Source organism: Odocoileus virginianus, chromosome 26 (assembly GCF_023699985.2).
Source record: "Odocoileus virginianus isolate 20LAN1187 ecotype Illinois chromosome 26, Ovbor_1.2, whole genome shotgun sequence".
NCBI classification, from domain to species: Eukaryota; Metazoa; Chordata; class Mammalia; order Artiodactyla; family Cervidae; genus Odocoileus; species Odocoileus virginianus.
Genome location: NC_069699.1, coordinates 10,310,535 through 10,328,080, shown reverse-complemented (window position 1 = coordinate 10,328,080; position 17,546 = coordinate 10,310,535). Strand labels below are relative to the sequence as shown.

The 17,546-nt window shown below is 41.7% G+C and overlaps 1 protein-coding gene across 2 annotated transcripts in view; it reads left to right on the top strand.

Annotated features, from left to right (window-relative positions):
- SCN11A (sodium voltage-gated channel alpha subunit 11) overlaps positions 1–17,546 on the top strand; it is an 85,303-nt gene that overhangs the window by 49,355 nt on the left and 18,402 nt on the right. For both annotated transcript variants that reach the window (XM_070455438.1, XM_020899709.2), the window contains 6 exons: positions 146–300; positions 6,075–6,248; positions 12,275–12,376; positions 12,847–13,116; positions 13,782–13,835; positions 15,135–15,272. In XM_070455438.1, the coding sequence (XP_070311539.1) occupies positions 146–300; positions 6,075–6,248; positions 12,275–12,376; positions 12,847–13,116; positions 13,782–13,835; positions 15,135–15,272 (893 nt within the window). The remainder of the gene's footprint in view (positions 1–145; positions 301–6,074; positions 6,249–12,274; positions 12,377–12,846; positions 13,117–13,781; positions 13,836–15,134; positions 15,273–17,546) is intronic.

The window sequence follows — 17,546 nt, the reverse complement described above, 5'->3', positions numbered from 1 at the left end:
GATTCAAAGTGTTGGGAAAAGACTCCAACTCTTTAGTTGGAGGATTTGCAAAGTTACACGGTGTGTACAAGGAGGGTGAAGAGTTGGGCTAGTAATGCACATGTATTATAGACACTAATGACAGTGATTCTCTAATTGCTTGTAGGCCTGAATTGCTGCTCTCTATGCTATACTGTGGACAAGAGAAAGTCCTCCTGGATCACGTGGTGGAGCCTGCGAAAAACCTGCTACCAGATAGTGAAACACAGCTGGTTTGAGAGCTTTATTATCTTTGTGATTCTGCTGAGCAGTGGGGCACTGGTAAATTGTCATGGTCTTGTGGGGACACTGGGGGGCAATGTGGCTGGGTGGTTTCATTCTGACTTGGCCCTTCAAGGAGCTGTGAATGTGGGGAAACTAGGAAGAAGTGGGATTTCTGTTGGTGTACCCCCTTAGGGGACAGGATTTTGCCAGTATGTTCTGAAGAAATGCTACAGCTGGGAAATCCCCAAGCTGAAGATGCTTTACCTGTGGGAGGCATGACCCACGTCAGCCCTTTTCTATGTGTTTATTTATCTGTTTGTTTTTCCGCCATGCCACACAGCATGTAAGAACTTAGTTGTCTGAATAGGAATGAAACTTGTGCCCCCTGCCACTGAAGCACAGAATCTTAACCACTGAACCACCAGGGAAATCCCCAGATTGGCACTTTAAAGTGGCTATTGGAATCTTGACCTTAACTCCAAATCTGTCTGTCATTCCTGGAGGATTTCTAGACATTTTCAATGCATCCTACATGTTTCCTCCTCTAGATGGCAATGCTCCTATTCTCTTTTTTCCTGATGGCCCTCGTGTTGCTTTCTAAAAGATAAAATGTTTAGGAGGAGAAGTCTACAGGGGCTAGAATAGGATATAAGTTGCCTTGGTATTTTTCACCACTCATGATCCTTTGAGAAGAGGGGAAAAGATACTGTTTTAGGTGTACCCTAAATTGAGGTATGTTGTGATTTCTGATGAGCTTTGGAAATAACTGAATCGATCAACCTCCCTAGCCATATGGTCATGAACTCCTTTCTGCTCTCCCTCCTCACCTTGTTGTCCTTCTTTCCTCCTCTGCACACATACCCTCACCTTGAGCAACAGTATTTTCTGTCTTATCACCTACATGTTTCTCTCTCTCCCTCCCATTATGTCTTGTGTTTCCTCTTAAAATGGCCATAATATAAAACTAAATTCTCTTAGTATTTATCATCCCAAGTGAATGGAGTGAGTACTTAGTTCCCCTTTATTGATTTAGAGTCACAGATCATTTCACAGTAAATTGCTAGGAGGGACAAGGACCCGTCTTGTTCCCACACCCCTACCTTCCTGGTTAGTGCTTTACACCTGTGTGATTTCCAGATGAAAAGAGATGAGCATGCACTGGGGTCCATCAGAGCCTGTGATCAATAGACAGCCCATTTACCTGCTTTGTTGTTCTTCAAACTCTTTGCAACCCTGTGGACTATGGCCTGCCAGGCTCCTCTCTCCATGGGATTTCCCAGGCAAGAATGCTGGAGTGGGTTGCCATTTCCTTCTCCAGGGGATCTTCCCGACCCAGGGTTCAAACCCACGTCTCCTGCATTGTCAGGTGTATTCTTTAACCATTGAGCCACCAGGGAAGCCCATTTACCTCCTTACTACTATGTAAATTATTCCTGAAACAAAAAAGCAAATTTCTCTAAGACAATCCCACAGAATTGCCTTGATTAATTTTTATCCCTCATCTTGTAGGCTTCCCTGTAATCTTCTGGTGATTAGATTTCATTAGCTACCTACACTTCCAAGTGACAAGGTTCTTGCACTTATTCCACAAATAGTCATTGTTATCCACCCTGCCCTGTGTTATTTAGTGGAAAAGCAATGTTATTGTCACAAGGTCACACAGACACCTGTGTGAGAAAACTATGCACATGTCTGAGAAGACATACAATCAGAGAAGCAGCAGAGGGCACGCAGATCTCCTAGTTCTCATCTGCCTTCAGATGAGAAAAGTGTAGGCTGGGCAGAGTGAGCATACACAATGCAGAGGCTTCCGGGAGGCAGACACAGGCCCTGTTGCCCTGCACGTATTTATAGAGAAATGAGACAAGAAACATCCAGTCCCTCACCACCATATGTGATATATGGACCAGCAGCCTCGTATCACCTGGCAGCTTATTAAGAATTCAGAGTCTTGGGCTCACCCCAGACGTGCTGAATCAGACTCTAGGTGGTTTAAGGCTCATTAGAGTTTGTGAAGCTCTGATATGGGCAACTACATAGAAATGGGAGCATCCTGGATTAGGCCTAGTTATATTATGGGAGCTTCCAATGCTCAGTTCCGATATCAGCCTGCTCTTCCTTTCAGCAAACTCAGACCTGCTGAGACAGCTTGTTGCTAAGCTTCCAAAATGAAATGGGAAATGAGCTTTCAACACCATTCAGATTTGTCTCTCCTAAAGAGGCAGTCAGCAAAAACAAGACCAGGAGCTGACTGTGGCTCAGATCACGAACTCCTGATTGCCAAATTCAGACTTAAATTGAAGAAAGTAGGGAAAATCAGTAGACCATTATGACCTAAATAAAACCCCTTAGAATTATACAATGGAAGTGACAAATAGATTCAAGGGATTAGATCTGATAGACAGAGTGCCTGAAGAACTGTGGATGGAGGTTCTTGACATTGTATGGGAGTCAGTGATCAAAACCATCCCCAAGAAAAAGAAATGCCAAAAGGCAAAATAGTTGTCTGAGGAGGCCTTACAAATAGCTAAGAAAAGAAGAGAAGCGAAAGGCAAAGGAGAAGAGGAGATATGCCTATTTGAATGCAGAGTTCCAAAGAATAGCAAGGAGAGATAAGAAAGCCTTCCTCAGCAATCAGTGTAAAGAAATAGAGGAAAAAACAGAATGGGAAAGACTAGAGATCTCTTCAAGAAAATTAGAGATACCAAGGGAACATTTTATGCAAAGACGGGCACAATAAAGGACAGAAATGGTATGGACCTAACAGAAGCAGAAGATATTAAGAGGTGGCAAGAATACACAGAAGAACTATACAGAAAAGATCTTCATGACCCAGATAACCATGATAGTGTGATCACTCACCTAGAACCAGACATCCTGGAATGTGAAGTCAAGTGGGCCTTAGGAAGCATCACTACAAACAGAGCTAGTGGAGGTGATGGAATTCCAGTTGAGCTATTTCAGATCCTCAAAGATGATGCCGTTCAAGTTCTCCGCCCAAGATGCCAGCAAATTTGGAAAACTCAGCAGTGGCCACAGGATTGGAAAAGGTCAGTTTTCATTCCAATCCCAAAGAAAGGCAATCGCAAAGAATGTTCAAGCTACTGCACAATTGCACTTATCTCACACACTAGCAAAGTAATGCTCAAAATTCTCCAAACCAGTCTTCAACAGTCCATGAACTATGAACTTCCAGATGTTCAAGCTGGATTTTAGAAAAGGGGAAGGAACCAGAGATTAAATTGCCAACATCCACTGGATCATCGAAAAAGCAAGAGAATACCAGAAAAACATCTACTTCTGCTTTATTGACTACGCCAAAGACTTTGACTGTGTAGATCACAACAAACTGTGGACAATTCTTCAAGAGATGGGAATACCAGACCTCCTGACCTGCCTCCTGAGAAATCTGTATGCAGATCAAGAAGCAACAGTTAGAACTGGACATGAAACAACAGACTGGTTCCAAATTGAGAAAGGAGTATGTCAAGGCTGTATATTGTCACCCTGCTTATTTAACTTATATGCAGAGTACATCATGAGAAATGCCAGGCTGGATGAAGCAAAAGCTGGAATTAAGATTTCTGGGAGAAACATCAATAACCCCAAATATGCAGATAATACCACCCTTGTGGCAGAAAGCAAAGAAGAACTAAAGAGCCTCTTGATGAAAGTGAAAGAGGAGAGTGAAAAGCTGGCTTAAACTCAGCATTCAAAAAATGAAGATCATGATATCTGGTCCCATCACTTCATGGCAAATAGATGGGGAAACAATGGAAACAGTGAGAGACTTTATTTTTCTGGGCTCCAAAATCACTGCAGATGGTGACTGCAGTCATGAAATTAAAAGATGCTTGCTCCTTGGAAGAAAAGCTATGACCAACCTAGACAGCATATTAAAAAGCAGAGACAGTACTTTGTCAACAAAAGTCCATCTAGTCAAAGCTATGGTTTTTCCAGTGGTCATGTATGGATGTGAGAGTTGGACTATGAAGAAAGCTGAGCAATGAAGAATTGATGCCTTTAAACTGTGGTGTTGGAGAAGACTCTTGAGAGTCCCTTGGACTGTAAGGAGATCAAAGCAGTCCATCCTAAAGGAAATCAGTCCTGAATATTTATTGCAAGGACTGATGCTGAAGCTGGAATTTCAATACTTTGGCCACCTGATGTGAAGTACAGACTCATTGGAAAAGACCCTGATATGGGAAAGATTGAAGGTGGAGGAGAAGGGGACAACGACAGAGAATGAGATGGTTGGACGGTTATCACCGACTCAATGAACATGAGTTTGGGCAAGCTCCAGGAGTTGGCAATGGACAGGGAGGCCTGGCGTGCTGCAGTCCATGGGGTCGCAGAGTCAGACATGACTGAGCGACTGAACTGAAAGAGGCAAACAGACAACCCCTGATCTTCAAGAGCTTGGAGGCTTGTAGGCAAGACAGATGGAGTCCAGACATCTATAACTAGGGCCATAGTGGTACACTCAGAGAAGCAATGGGCCATGTAGGGTAGAACCTAACCCATTCCTGTGGAAGAAGGACAGTTTCCTACAGAAGATATTAGCTAAGCTAGTATCTTAAAGGCTGACCAGGAGCCAGTGGGGGAGAGGAGGAGATGAAGGGCCTTCTTCAGTGAAAAGCCCACTTGGGGGTTGAAAGTGAGACTGTTTTATTCTTTATTCATTTTCTCTAGGGTTGTGGAACTGTGAGATTACCTTAGTTCCTATCCGTGTTGCTGACTTCTTTCTTGCCTTCTCAAATGACTTGGCAGATTTAGTGCCTCTTCTCTCCTTTATTTCATCCTCAGTAACACTGTAAAGGCCAAAAGGACAGCTTATAGTCTAGCAATGTAAACCCTGAAGAATCACACACACACATACTTTGGGTTAAGGAAATGTTTGGATATGGTGTGAAAAGGGGTCTCTCCAAAAGCTTAGATGTCTAATTTTTGTAGTCACACTTAATGAATGTTTGGGGCTTCCCACGTGGTGCCTGTAGTAAAGAACTTGCCTGCCAATGCAGGTAGACATAAGAGACTCAGGTTCAGTCCCTGGGTTGGCAAGATCCCCTGGAGAAGGAAATGGCAACCTACTCCAGTAGTATTGCCTGGGGAATCCCATGGACAGAGGAGCCTGGTGGGATACGGTCCATAGAACCTAACGTTAGGGTTAGGGTTAGGCACAGAGTCAGACATGACTGAAGCGACTTAGCAACATTCAAAGGAATTTACATTGGGAGCTCTAGCCCAGTGCTTCCCAAACTTTTGCACATCATGGTTCCCATATAAAAATGATCACATCTGTAGGGAACACTGGGATAAGTGGACAATGCTGTTTGTGGTGGGGGATGGTGAGCCTCAGGGTTGGTAGATCCAGAATGTCAACTAAGGTTTTCAGACTTGATGTTATAAGCAGTGAACAGCCACTGAATAGAGCCACCCAGATAACTAGGAGGATGAAAGAAATGGTGAATGCCTCTGGCAGGTTCTGGGAAAGTTGGCAAGATATTGTTGGCAGGAGTTGAAAGGATTAGGAAGACCAGGAGATAGTGTGATGATCCATTAGGAAGATTTTTTTTTTTTTTAATATTCCAGGGGCCATTGATGAGACTCTGGGAAACTACAGTGGCAACAGAAATCTAGAAATAGGATTTTCCTTCTTTTGTCTTACTTACTCAAGGAATTCTTTCTACTGGAAAAGCTCAGCCTTAATACCTTTTGAGCAAAATCTCATCACCAAGAAAGATCCTAGTTGATTCAAATAAGGAAGAACAATAAAAAGTAAAGTCAGCAGACAGTTCAACCTGACCTATGGCTGTGCTTTATCATTTCAGGTATTTGAAGATATTAACCTTGATAAACAACCCAAAATCCAAGAATTACTTAATTGTACTGACACTGTTTTCACATACATTTTTATCTTGGAGATGGGTCTGAAATGGGTGGCCTTTGGATTTGGGAAGTATTTCACAAGTGCCTGGTGCTGGCTCGATTTCATCATTGTGATTGTAAGTTTACCATCTCTGTGTCATGTGCCGGTGGGATTGAGCGGGGCTGGGTAGGGGTGGAGGAGGGGATCACATGGGAGCTGCTTCTCCCGTGTGCCTCATATGAGTGCCTCTGCAGAATATTTTTCTTCACATTTATCTATCAGCAGTCCAGCCTTTCCTTGGTCCCATTCCTCATATGCTGCATTTCATATGCTCACCATCTCAACCCTTTCCATGATGGTACTCATTCACTTCTCTCCATAAGCAGTGCTTATGTCTGATGTACATCTAGAATAACTTTGCACATTCTCTGCTTTTCCTTCTCCTTCCAACTTTTCATTTCTTTTCAAGACTTCTCAAAGCAGGTTAGCAGCCAGCATATTAGGCTGGTCTCCATCTTGATTGTCAAGCAACAAAGAGGATTGTTCACATACATTTTTTTTCCTCCATTTAATCTGAACAACACTGTTTCAAGTTAGGCAGACCTATGGATTGGCTACCACGTTGCAGACAAGGAAATCTGAAGCTCAGAGGCTTAGCAGTTTGTTTCAGATGAGATTGGAATTCACACCTTGGTCTGTAGGATGCCAAGGCCAATAGCAGTAATAGTAAATAACATTTTTTGACTGCTTTCTCAGTACCAGGTGCTCTGCCATATGCCTCTTATTCATTCTCTCTTTTAGTTATCACAGCATTTCCATCTTGCAGTTATTATTTTTCCCAGATACATAGGAGTAAATTAAGTCATAGAAACACGTTCGAGGTTGCCCAGCTAGAAGATGGAGGTGAGACTCAAATCTAGTAAGCCTTCCTGCAAAGTATTTGATTTTAACATCTATATCCTTCCTACAATGACCTAATTAGTTGGACTTTGTCCCTGCTATTTAAGAAAGTAGATATGACAAGTGCATAGTAAAGACTGTGTGCTCAGCACACCACACTGGAGAGCCATAGTTTTGTTGGTGGGTACAAATGGGCCGTGTGATTCAAGCATTTTAGAAAGTCATCGGTCCCATCAGAGCTCCAACACAAGCATTCTCATGAGCATCATGTGGGTCCCTATCAGTTTCCAGAGTGCTAGTCACTGTGCATCCGTTATCTCATTGACTATAGTGAAGGATGCATAAGACAATGGACAGATTTTTGGTATCTCTGATCTAGGACCTGTGGTTTACTGGCCTAAACTTAGGTGACTGATTCTTTTTTTATTTTTGATTGAGGGATAATTACTTTAAAATTTTGTGTTGGTTTCTGCCATACAACACTGCAAATCTGTCATAACTATATAACTATATTTATGTGTATCCCCTTCCGCTTGAGCCTTCCTCCCTCCCCTTTCCCCGCCATCCTGTCCCCTTAGGTCTTCAGAGAGTACCAGGCTGGGATACCTGTATTATACAGTGGCTTCACGCTCACTCTGTGTTTTACACGTGGTAGTGTGTATATGTCAGTGCTACTCTCTCAATTTGTCCTATCCTCTCCTTCCCCTGCTGTGTCCACAAGTCTGTGTAGGAGACTGATTTTAAAGCTGTTTCTTTACTCCCTTTGTGTGTAACCTCAAGCAAAGTGCTTGAAGTTTTGACATCAATTTCCAAATGGATATAAATGAGAGTGTAGACTCTAAATTGCCCAGATACAAAATGGAAAACATACAGCTAACAATAACTATTTAAAATATCATAGCGGTAGTCGAGTGCCACACTTTCAAAAAGGACACCAGGTCCAGGTGGTTCTGAAAACAGGTTTTACCAAACTTCCAAGGGGCAGTGCTATAGACCAAACGTTTGTGTCCCCCTACCCCGCCCCAGAAATTTGCGTTGAAACCTAATCTCCAATGTGTTGGAGATGGGGCCTTGGGAGGCAGCTAGGACATAAGAGCATTGACTCCAGAGACCTCATGGATAGGATGAGTGATCTTATAAGAGACCCCACAGTTTCCTCACTCCTTCTGTGAAGACAGGGAGAAGATGACTGCCTACGAATCAGTAAATAGGTCCTCAACCAGACACTGGCTCTGCCAGCATCTTAATCTTGGAATTTCCAGCCTTCAGACTGTAAGAAATTTCTGTTGTTTATATATCCAGGCTATGGTATGGTATTCTGATATAGCAGCCTGAACTAAGACAAGCAGTGCATCCCAACCTTACTCAAATTAAGACAAGGAACAGAAAAGGAGGGGAGGCTTGTAAATTTATTTAATGAGACAAACATAACCTTGATAATAAAATGAATGGACCAAAAATGAGTAGAGCAAGAGAAGATATAATCCTTTAACTATATAGCTTTATAAATCCCAGAGAAAGCACTAAGTGTGGTCCACTATTACTGTTACCAGCCTTAGCATTATACAGACCCAGTTCCATCTGAAACAAGATGCTGATCCACTGAGCTTCAGAGTTCATTGTCTGTAATGTGGTAGTGATGTTATGTGGTAGTGATGTTATACGGTAGTGATGTTATGTGTGTGTGTGCTAAGTCAGTTTAGTCGTGTCTGACTCTTTGCAACCCTATGGACTGTAGCCTACCAGGCTCCTCTGTCCAGGAGTTTCTCCAGGCAAGAATACTGCATTGGATTGCCATGTCATTCTCCAGGGGATCTTCCTGACAGGGGTTGAACCCATGTCTCTTAAGTCTCCTGCATTGTCAGATAGGTTCTTTACCACTGGGACCATGTGGGACGCCCAGCAGTGATGTACACCACTGCATAATTCAGAACATTATCATGTGGATGAAATGAGTTATGTGAGTAATGTTTTTATGTTGCTTATTACTCAAGATTAAATAAAATGATCTTTATAATTTTGAAATTGGAAAGTGCAAATATAACCACAAATATATATCAAAATATAAGACTTTATTTTTTTTTGTTCAGCAACACCATGATTATAAAAGACAGGCTAGACCCTCGAGACAGTATATGCCACATACATAACAGATAGTTGAGCTTACCAGGTGACTCAGTGGTAAAGAATCCACCTGCAATGCAGGAGACATAGGTTTGGTCCCTGGGTCGGACACAGGTTTGGTGCCTGGAGGTAGGGCATGGCAACCCACTCCGGTATTCTTGCCTGGAGAATACCATGGACAGAGGAACCTGGTGGGCTACGGTCCATAGGGTCTCAAAAAGTCAGACATGACTGAAGTGACTGAGCACACATGCATGCATAACAGATAGTTATTATCCACCGTAAATAAATACCCCTACAGATCAACAAGAGAAAGACAACCCAGTGTAAGAAGGGGAGACGGATGTAAGCAGGCAATTCACAGAAGGATCTTGAGTTGCTGATAAATGTATGAAGAAATACACACTAGTTAAATCACCAGTTAGCACAGAAGTGCATATTAAAGTGAGACTTCTTTTTACTTATCAGACAGACAAAAATTTTTAAGTTGGATAATATCTAACATGAGAAGGATTTAGAAAAATGGAATTTCTAATCAATGCTAACTGCTATACAAGACATTTGGGGAAAGTTTTGCACCATTAAGTTAAAATTACAAATGAACCCAATTTACAAATCCAGAAATACCACTTCTAGTTATACGTTTAAGGAAAACTCTTGTGTATGTACCCAGGAAAAATGCACATCTGTCCAATTTGCTATTGTTCATAGTAGCAAAGAAATGGAAATAACTTAGGTATTCACCAATGGGAGATGAGTTCATAAAATATAAATATATGCTGTAATGCTCCATAACAGTTAAAAGGAGAAATCCATAAGAATGTATATGAACATCATAGGAATCTCAAAAGCATACTACAGGGGGATTAATGCAAATTAGGTAGGAATAAAAAACTAGTGAAAACTTCCCACCTGGAAGAATGCCGTAGAGTGGAAAAGAACAGGGATGTTCTTGTCAGCATTTCTCATGGATGTTTCAGTTGGGGGTGAGGTTCCAGGTGAAAAGGTGTACAATATCCCTCCAGGAACATCTTCTCCATTTACAGTAACAGTCATTTAGTAAAGCCAGAACTGCTAAGCTTTACAACCCTTTTCCCTCTGGTTAGGAACAAGGTCAACAGTCCATGGGGTCACGAGGGTCAGACACAGCTTAGCGACTAAACCACCACCATAGGAACAAGGTAGGTGTATTTGTGCAAAAGCTGATTAAATAACTCTCCCAACAGGCAATGCTGTCACAAGCAGAAGGACAGAAGAGCTTATTTGAAAAAACATTATAAATAAGCACATTTTTTTTTCTTTCTTTTTTTTTTCCATTTATTTTTATTAGTTGGAGGCTAATTACTTTACATCATTACAGTAGTTTTTGTCATACGTTGAAATGAATTAGCCATAGATTTACATGTATTCCCCATCCCGGTCCCCCCTCCCACCTCCCTCTCCACCCGATCCCTCTGGGTCTTCCCAGTGCACCAGGCCCGAGCACTTGTCTCATGCACCCAACCTGGGCTGGTGATCTGTTTCACCCTAGATAATATACATGTTTCAATGCTGTTCTCTTGAAACATCCCACCCTCGCCTTCTCCCAGAGTCCACAAGTCAGTTCTATACATCTGAGTCTCTTTTTCTGTTTTGCATATAGGGTTATCAATAAGCACATTTTGAATTGATGGTGATTTTTTAAAGTTGATTATGAATTTAAGAATCTGGTTATTCTGCCATATTCATTCAATTTCTCTTAATCTGCAAATGTGTTACTACTGCAATGAGATTGGCTGCTGCTGCTGCTGCTGCTAAGTCGCTTCAGTCGTGTCTGACTCTGTGCGACCCCATAGACGGCAGCCCACCAGGCTCCCCCGTCCCTGGGATTCTCCAGGCAAGAACACTGGAGTGGGTTGCCATTTCCTTCTCCATGAGATTGGCTAGTGGGAGGTGTTTTTAGGTACCAGTGAACTTTGCCAGCAGCTAAGTCGGGAGTATCAATAATTCACTTCCTGTCCTGCTGAGCACTCTCCATCTAAGTTGAGCCTCTGAAAGCTCTGCATAATCAATAAGAATGGCTGAAAATCTGCAAACAGTACTCTTCAACTTAAGTTCAGCATGTTTATTGAGCTTTTTAAAAAAAAAAATTTATTATTTATTTGGCTATGCCAGGTCTTAGTTGTGGCAGTGGGATCTAGTTCCCTGGGCAGGGATTGAACCCACACCCACTGTGTTGGGAGCACAGAGTCTTAACCACTGGACCACTAGGGAAGTCCCTGTTTGTTGAGTTTTAGTGTTTGCAGAGTTTTCGAATCCTCTGTCCTATCCCACTGTAAAGAAGCATGTTAGGAGAGAAAATTGGATTTAATTCTCCAAAAAGGAGCTGTTTGAATGAGGGACCATATTAGCCAAAAGGAATTCATTCATTCTTTCTTTTTAGAATTATTTCTTTGTAACTTTTTATTTTGATATTTCAAGCTTATGGAAAAGTTGCAAGGGTTGCAAAAGAATCCCTTATACTCTTTCCCCAGATTCATCCATTATTAATATTTAAACCCATCTGCCATATCAATTTTTCCTGTATTTTTTCCCCTAAACTGCTTGAGATTAAGTTGTAGGAATCACACTACGTTAGCCCTCAATATTTCAGGGTGTACTTCCAAAGAACAAGTATATTATCTCACACAGTCACAAAACAATTATCAAGGTTAGGAAATTTAACATGATCCAACACTAAAACCCACATCCATTTTCAAATGTTCTCAGTTGTCACAAGGTCCTTTATGGCTAATTTACCCTACCTACCTACCACCACCTTTCCCCCTACCGCAATCCTACTCAGGATCCCACATGACACGTCATTGTCATGTCTCTCTGGTTTCCTTGAATTCACAACAGTTTCTAGCTTTTCTTTGTCTTTCATTAAACAAATCATGTAAATGCACTGTTCTCACCCATATGGGCTGGAGCTTTGCCAGGCAAGGAGAAAAATAGCCTGTAACCTGCCCTCCCCTTCCAGCTGGGTCTGGTTGGTTTCTGTGTCTGGATAATCCACTGTGGGCATGCATTTGCCTCTCAGAAAGATGGCTCTTAACACCCACTGGGTTCTTTGGGCACCAAGTTGGATACACTACCCGTAGCTTCTTTTCCCATCAGGTCTCTGTGACCAGTCTCATCGACTCAAAGGGCTTGAAGTCCTTCCGGATTCTTAGAGCACTGAGGCCCCTGCGAGCACTGTCCCAGTTTGAAGGAATGAAGGTATGTTCTTTAGGTGGAATGGAGGAAAGTCAGCTAGCAGGGAAAGGTAGAGAAGCCAACTGCTCTTCTTGGGCTGGACATCTCTTAAATTGTCAAACTTTTCCTGCACTCCTTGACCCATCTAACCCACTGCTTAGAATTTCAGAGGTAGAGAAAAGTCTAAGATATAGTCTTCACCTAAAAGCACTTCTGTGACAGTCGAGCTGGGCTCTGGCTTCCCTTCCGTCCTAGGGCAGGTGTCTCAAACACCATCATCAGAAGACACTTCTCAACTGATCCTGTAGCAACCGAAAGGACCCATAGTGTATGGAGCTGAGAGCAGGGCTTGCCATAGGTTTGGGGTTCAGAGTTGGAATGTAAAGATGAGGTTTCAAGAAATGCAGCCCCACACATCAGACCCATCCTGGGAAGATTGAGCTTGGTGAGTCTCACACACCTATTATGTTTTTCTTCTGCTTTGTTTCCTTAAGGTGGTAGTTAATGCTCTCATAGGTGCCATACCTGCTATTCTGAATGTTTTGTTTGTCTGCCTCATTTTCTGGCTCATATTTTGTATCCTGGGAGTAAGTCTGTTTTCTGGAAGATTTGGAAGATGTGTTAATGCAACAGATGTAAAATCAGTGATAGATTATAACATTGTTGCAAACCGGAATCAATGTGAAAGTGGAGATTTCTTCTGGCACACCCCACACGTCAACTTTGACAATGTGTTAATGGCCTACCTTGCGCTACTGCAAGTGGTGAGTGCTGTTGGTTTGTTTTTCACTCTGGGGAAAGAACCCTTAAAAGAATGATAAGCCACTTCTCAGCTAATAAAAATATAATGACTCCACTGAAATAATAGAATCAGACCCCGACGGGAGCTAATGCCCTCTGGAATTGTTCCCCACTGAGCATCGCCAACTTTATTGTCTACTGAGCTTCAACCTCCAAGACCCTGTAGGGGTTTGGACCTCACACTCTGTCCTGTGGTGCCTTGTTCTCCTTAGCTCCAGCCAGAGAGACATGGAGCCTCAGATGCCAAGCCACACCTGTAGTAACAGTTCCCTGTGGGAACAGTCCCATGTCAAACTGTGGTTGCAAGGTCTTGGACAGATAGAGCAAATAGATGTGGCATCAGGAAAGAGCCTTAATCAGGTTCTTTGCGTGAGCTGGTCCATAACTTCTCTAGGAATTTTTAAGGCAGAAATTTCTCTTGTTTTTAAACTTTTTATCTTGTGAAAATGAAGAAAAAATAATACAAAACACATGCCCATGAGCTTTTTTCAGCTGTTCCTTTATGTAGACATTCTGTCCAGGAAGGGTGGATCATCATCTTATATACATCTGCCCGCTGGACTTGCTGGCTTTTGTATGTTGATGACAAGTCTATAATGGTGTTCATGTTTCTCTTCTTTCATTGCAGGCAACATTTAAGGGCTGGATGGAGATTATGTATGCAGCTGTTGATTCCACAGAGGTGAGCTTGTGTTCTACCATGTTGTAGAGTGCTAGGATCAAATCAGGAGAATCATGACTACATGGCCAGCCCGAAACTTCCCTCATCATCGTTCCAGTGGCCAGGGTTCTCTGCCTTTTTTGCATTAAGACAAACACTATGAAACAGGGATTAAAAGGGTTCTTATTCATCTTCCTGTGAGTATTACATCCTAGCATGCTCACAGCTCTGATGTTCTCTGTCTATTTCTCTTTCTGACAATTCCCTGGGTACAAGTGAGGTGAGCTTTTCTCTGTTCCTCTATCTGAACCTCCCTTTGCAAGATTATCAGCTTGCTGCATAGTCTTATGTTAAATTGTCAGTTAAATTGACTGAATATTAATTCTTCTTTTCCATTATATTGTTTACAGACTAATGCCTACCCTTAATTCAAACAAGTAGATGCCTGAAGCCAAGTGGGACTAAGGTTAGGTACTCTTCAAGGCAAAAGAGAAAAATAATTGTTTCAGATATTTATGTCCAATACAGTGGTTTCTATGGCAGGTGTTCAATAACAAATAGCATAAGTACTTTGAGCAGATGACAGAGCTATCAACACCCATCTCTATCTTTGAATATGATTAGAGAAAAGAAAAGAGAGATGCTCCTATCCCTGTCCCCAAAATGAATAAAACCAGAGCCTTGTGAAGAACTTGGACAGAAGGGATTTTGGATGCTTTTGGTCATGCCTCAAGCTAGGCCGGCTTGGTTGTAGTCCATTTTTGTCCATTCCAGAGCTTGAGCGTTCATTCGTACACTCATTCAAGGTGTGTGGAGAACCTCGTGTCACAAGCTACGCCAGGCACTAGGAATTCAGGAGTGACAGAACACAAGCACAGACTAAATACAATAGTGTAGTGGGCTCTGTAGGAACGATGTAGCTATTCAACAAGGATTGGTAGTTAGGCTCCTTTGCGTGAAATGAACATGTCCCTTCTCTGGTGGCCATCTTCAATTTGGCCCCCTCTAGTTATGTGTCTATATGGACATCCTAGAGACATTTTCAAAGGACACACACAATCGTGCTACTCCCCTGTCTCACAGCCCTTCAGTGATTCTCCGTTGCTGCAAAGAAAAGTCCTAATGTCCCACCACACCCCCTCCCCACTGTATGGGGGAGCTGCGCTGGGGGAAACTGAAGAAGGGGAAAGGGGCTCCCTGCAGGGCCATGGCTCACTGGAGGAGGCTGAGTGGTTAATGGTGCTGCTACCAAGCAGTTAAGATGGCTCATATTTTTCTCCAGTAACTGTTTTCTTCTTTCATTAAAACAATCCCTAACAGGAAGGACAACAGCCACGGTTTGAGGCGCGTTCTTACATGTACCTTTACTTCATAGTTTTTATCATCTTTGGCTCATTCTTCACTCTGAATCTCTTTACTGGTGTTATTATTGACAACTTCAACCAACAGCAGAAAAAGATAAGTATGGGGATTGTCCTGATTTGGTGTTTTTACCTCCTCATTTCTCCAAAGAGCTTGAATGGAGCATAAATCAGTTCTAGATTGTTGTGCAAAGTAGCCTTTATCATCTGCATGAGAACAAAGAGGGAGCCTCTTAGAGAAGAGTCTTGAGGATATGGCTGAAAAGGGACTGCATCAGCTGGGTTTTATTAATCATTGTTTTTATTCTTCAGTCTACCCTCTTAAACAAAGGACATTGTTGAATTCTAATAGAAAACCAAATATCAGGATTAGTATTTATGTCAAATTTTAGTAACCTTGCAAGTGTATTCAGGATAAAAAGAGTACAATCCCTGACTTGGGATAGTTCAATTTACATGATTTTTCAGCTTTCCGATGATGCAGAAGTGATACACATTGAGTAGAGACGTAGCTACAGGTTTTGAACTGTGATCTCTTCCTGTGCTAGAGGTATGCAGTGCAATACTTTCCTATGACACTGAGCAGCAGAGCCACAGCTCCCGACCATCGGCGAGCTCACTGAGGATGAACAGTGGACATACACTCATAGCAATCTGTACCCATACAGCCATTCTGTTTTTCACTTTCAATCCAGTATTTGATAAACTAAATGAGATATTTGGCATTTTATTTTCAAATAGGGTTTGTGTTACATGATTTTGCCCAACTGTAATCTAATTTCTGGGCTTCCCTGATAGCTTGCAATGTGGGAGACCCTGATTCGATTCCTGGGTTGGTAAACTCTCCTGGAGAAGGGATGGGCTACCCCCTCCAGGATTCTTGGGCTTCCCTTGTGGCTCAGCTGGTAAAGAATCCACCTGCAATGTGGGAGACCTGGGTTCAATCCCTGGATTGGGAAGATTCCCTGGAGAAGGGAAAGGCTACCCACCTCAGTATTCTGGCTTGGAGAATTCCAAGTACTATATAGTCCATGGGGTCACAAAGAGTCAGACATGACTGAGCAACTTTCACACACACATGAAAGCTAATTTCTAAGTGTTCTGAGCATGTTTAAGGTAGGCAAGGCTAAGCTGTGATGTTCAGCAGGTTAAGTGTATTATATTCATTTCAAGTTACAAACAATATTTTCAACTTACCATGGGTTTATCGGATGTAAAACCATTGTAAGTGCAGGAAAAATCTGCAAACTCTCCTCTTTATGTAAACTTGCATCCCGCCTCTCAACACTCAAGTCTCAGCAGATTTACTGATCTTACTTGGAAAGAAGATGGTGCAGAAGAGACAGGTTTTTTCCCCCACCGTGTGTTGTGACAAACACATATTTGTTTTTCTGATTCAATAATCTATAGGAGCATTGTAGTAAATGTGGAAAAAAGAGTAAGATAAAAAGAAAATTTAAATCACCCATAAGGTGACCACCAAATGATAACTATTTTAGATTAAGCCTCATCATTTTGGTACAATCTTTTCCAGTTACTACTAAATAATACTAAATGTTTCTTTTACACTGTTGAGATTATATAATATTTTTAACTGTCCTCTTCATTAGTTATGAGTTCATGTCATGAGATCATCTTTATTATAAGAATTTTCATGGATGAATTGCCTCCCATATTATGGATAGATCATAATTTGTTCCAACCATTCCCCCCACTCTCCCTCTTAAGGACATTTAGGTCATTTCCAATTTTTTTGCTCTTCTAAAATAATCATGAACATTCTTGAAAGTCTCTCTGTATATCTCTGGTTATTTCCTCAGGATAAGTTCCTAGAATTTAAGGCACTGAAGATAGATTGTCAAATTACCTTTCAGAAATGCTATGCTGGGTGCCCTCCTTTTGCAAGACATGAAGATGCCTGTTTATTCTGTTCTCATCATTCTGACTTTTGTAATTTTAAATCGTTTTTTCCAGCTTGATGGGTAAAAGTGTTATCTCACAGTTTTACATTCATTCATTTGACCATTTCTGAAGTTACACACTTGTTCATAGGTTGATGGCCATAACTGTTTCTTCCTTGAGTTTTCTGTTTATATAGTCTTTGTCACTTCTTAAAATTGATATTATCATTTTTTCATATGGTTTTATGTAGTATGTCCAATTTCACTTACCTCTTACACTTTTGTAATAACATCTTTAATTTTTAGACATTTAGCATGTGTATGAAGTCAAGCTTTCAATCTTGTCCTTTTACCCTCCTTTCTTGAATTTATATACTGAAGGCATTTCTCAGTCCTAAAATCAGGTGGCTAAATATTCACCTTTGGTTTTTTCCTTGTTGTTTTGTGACCCTTCTTTGTTTTTCTGTTGA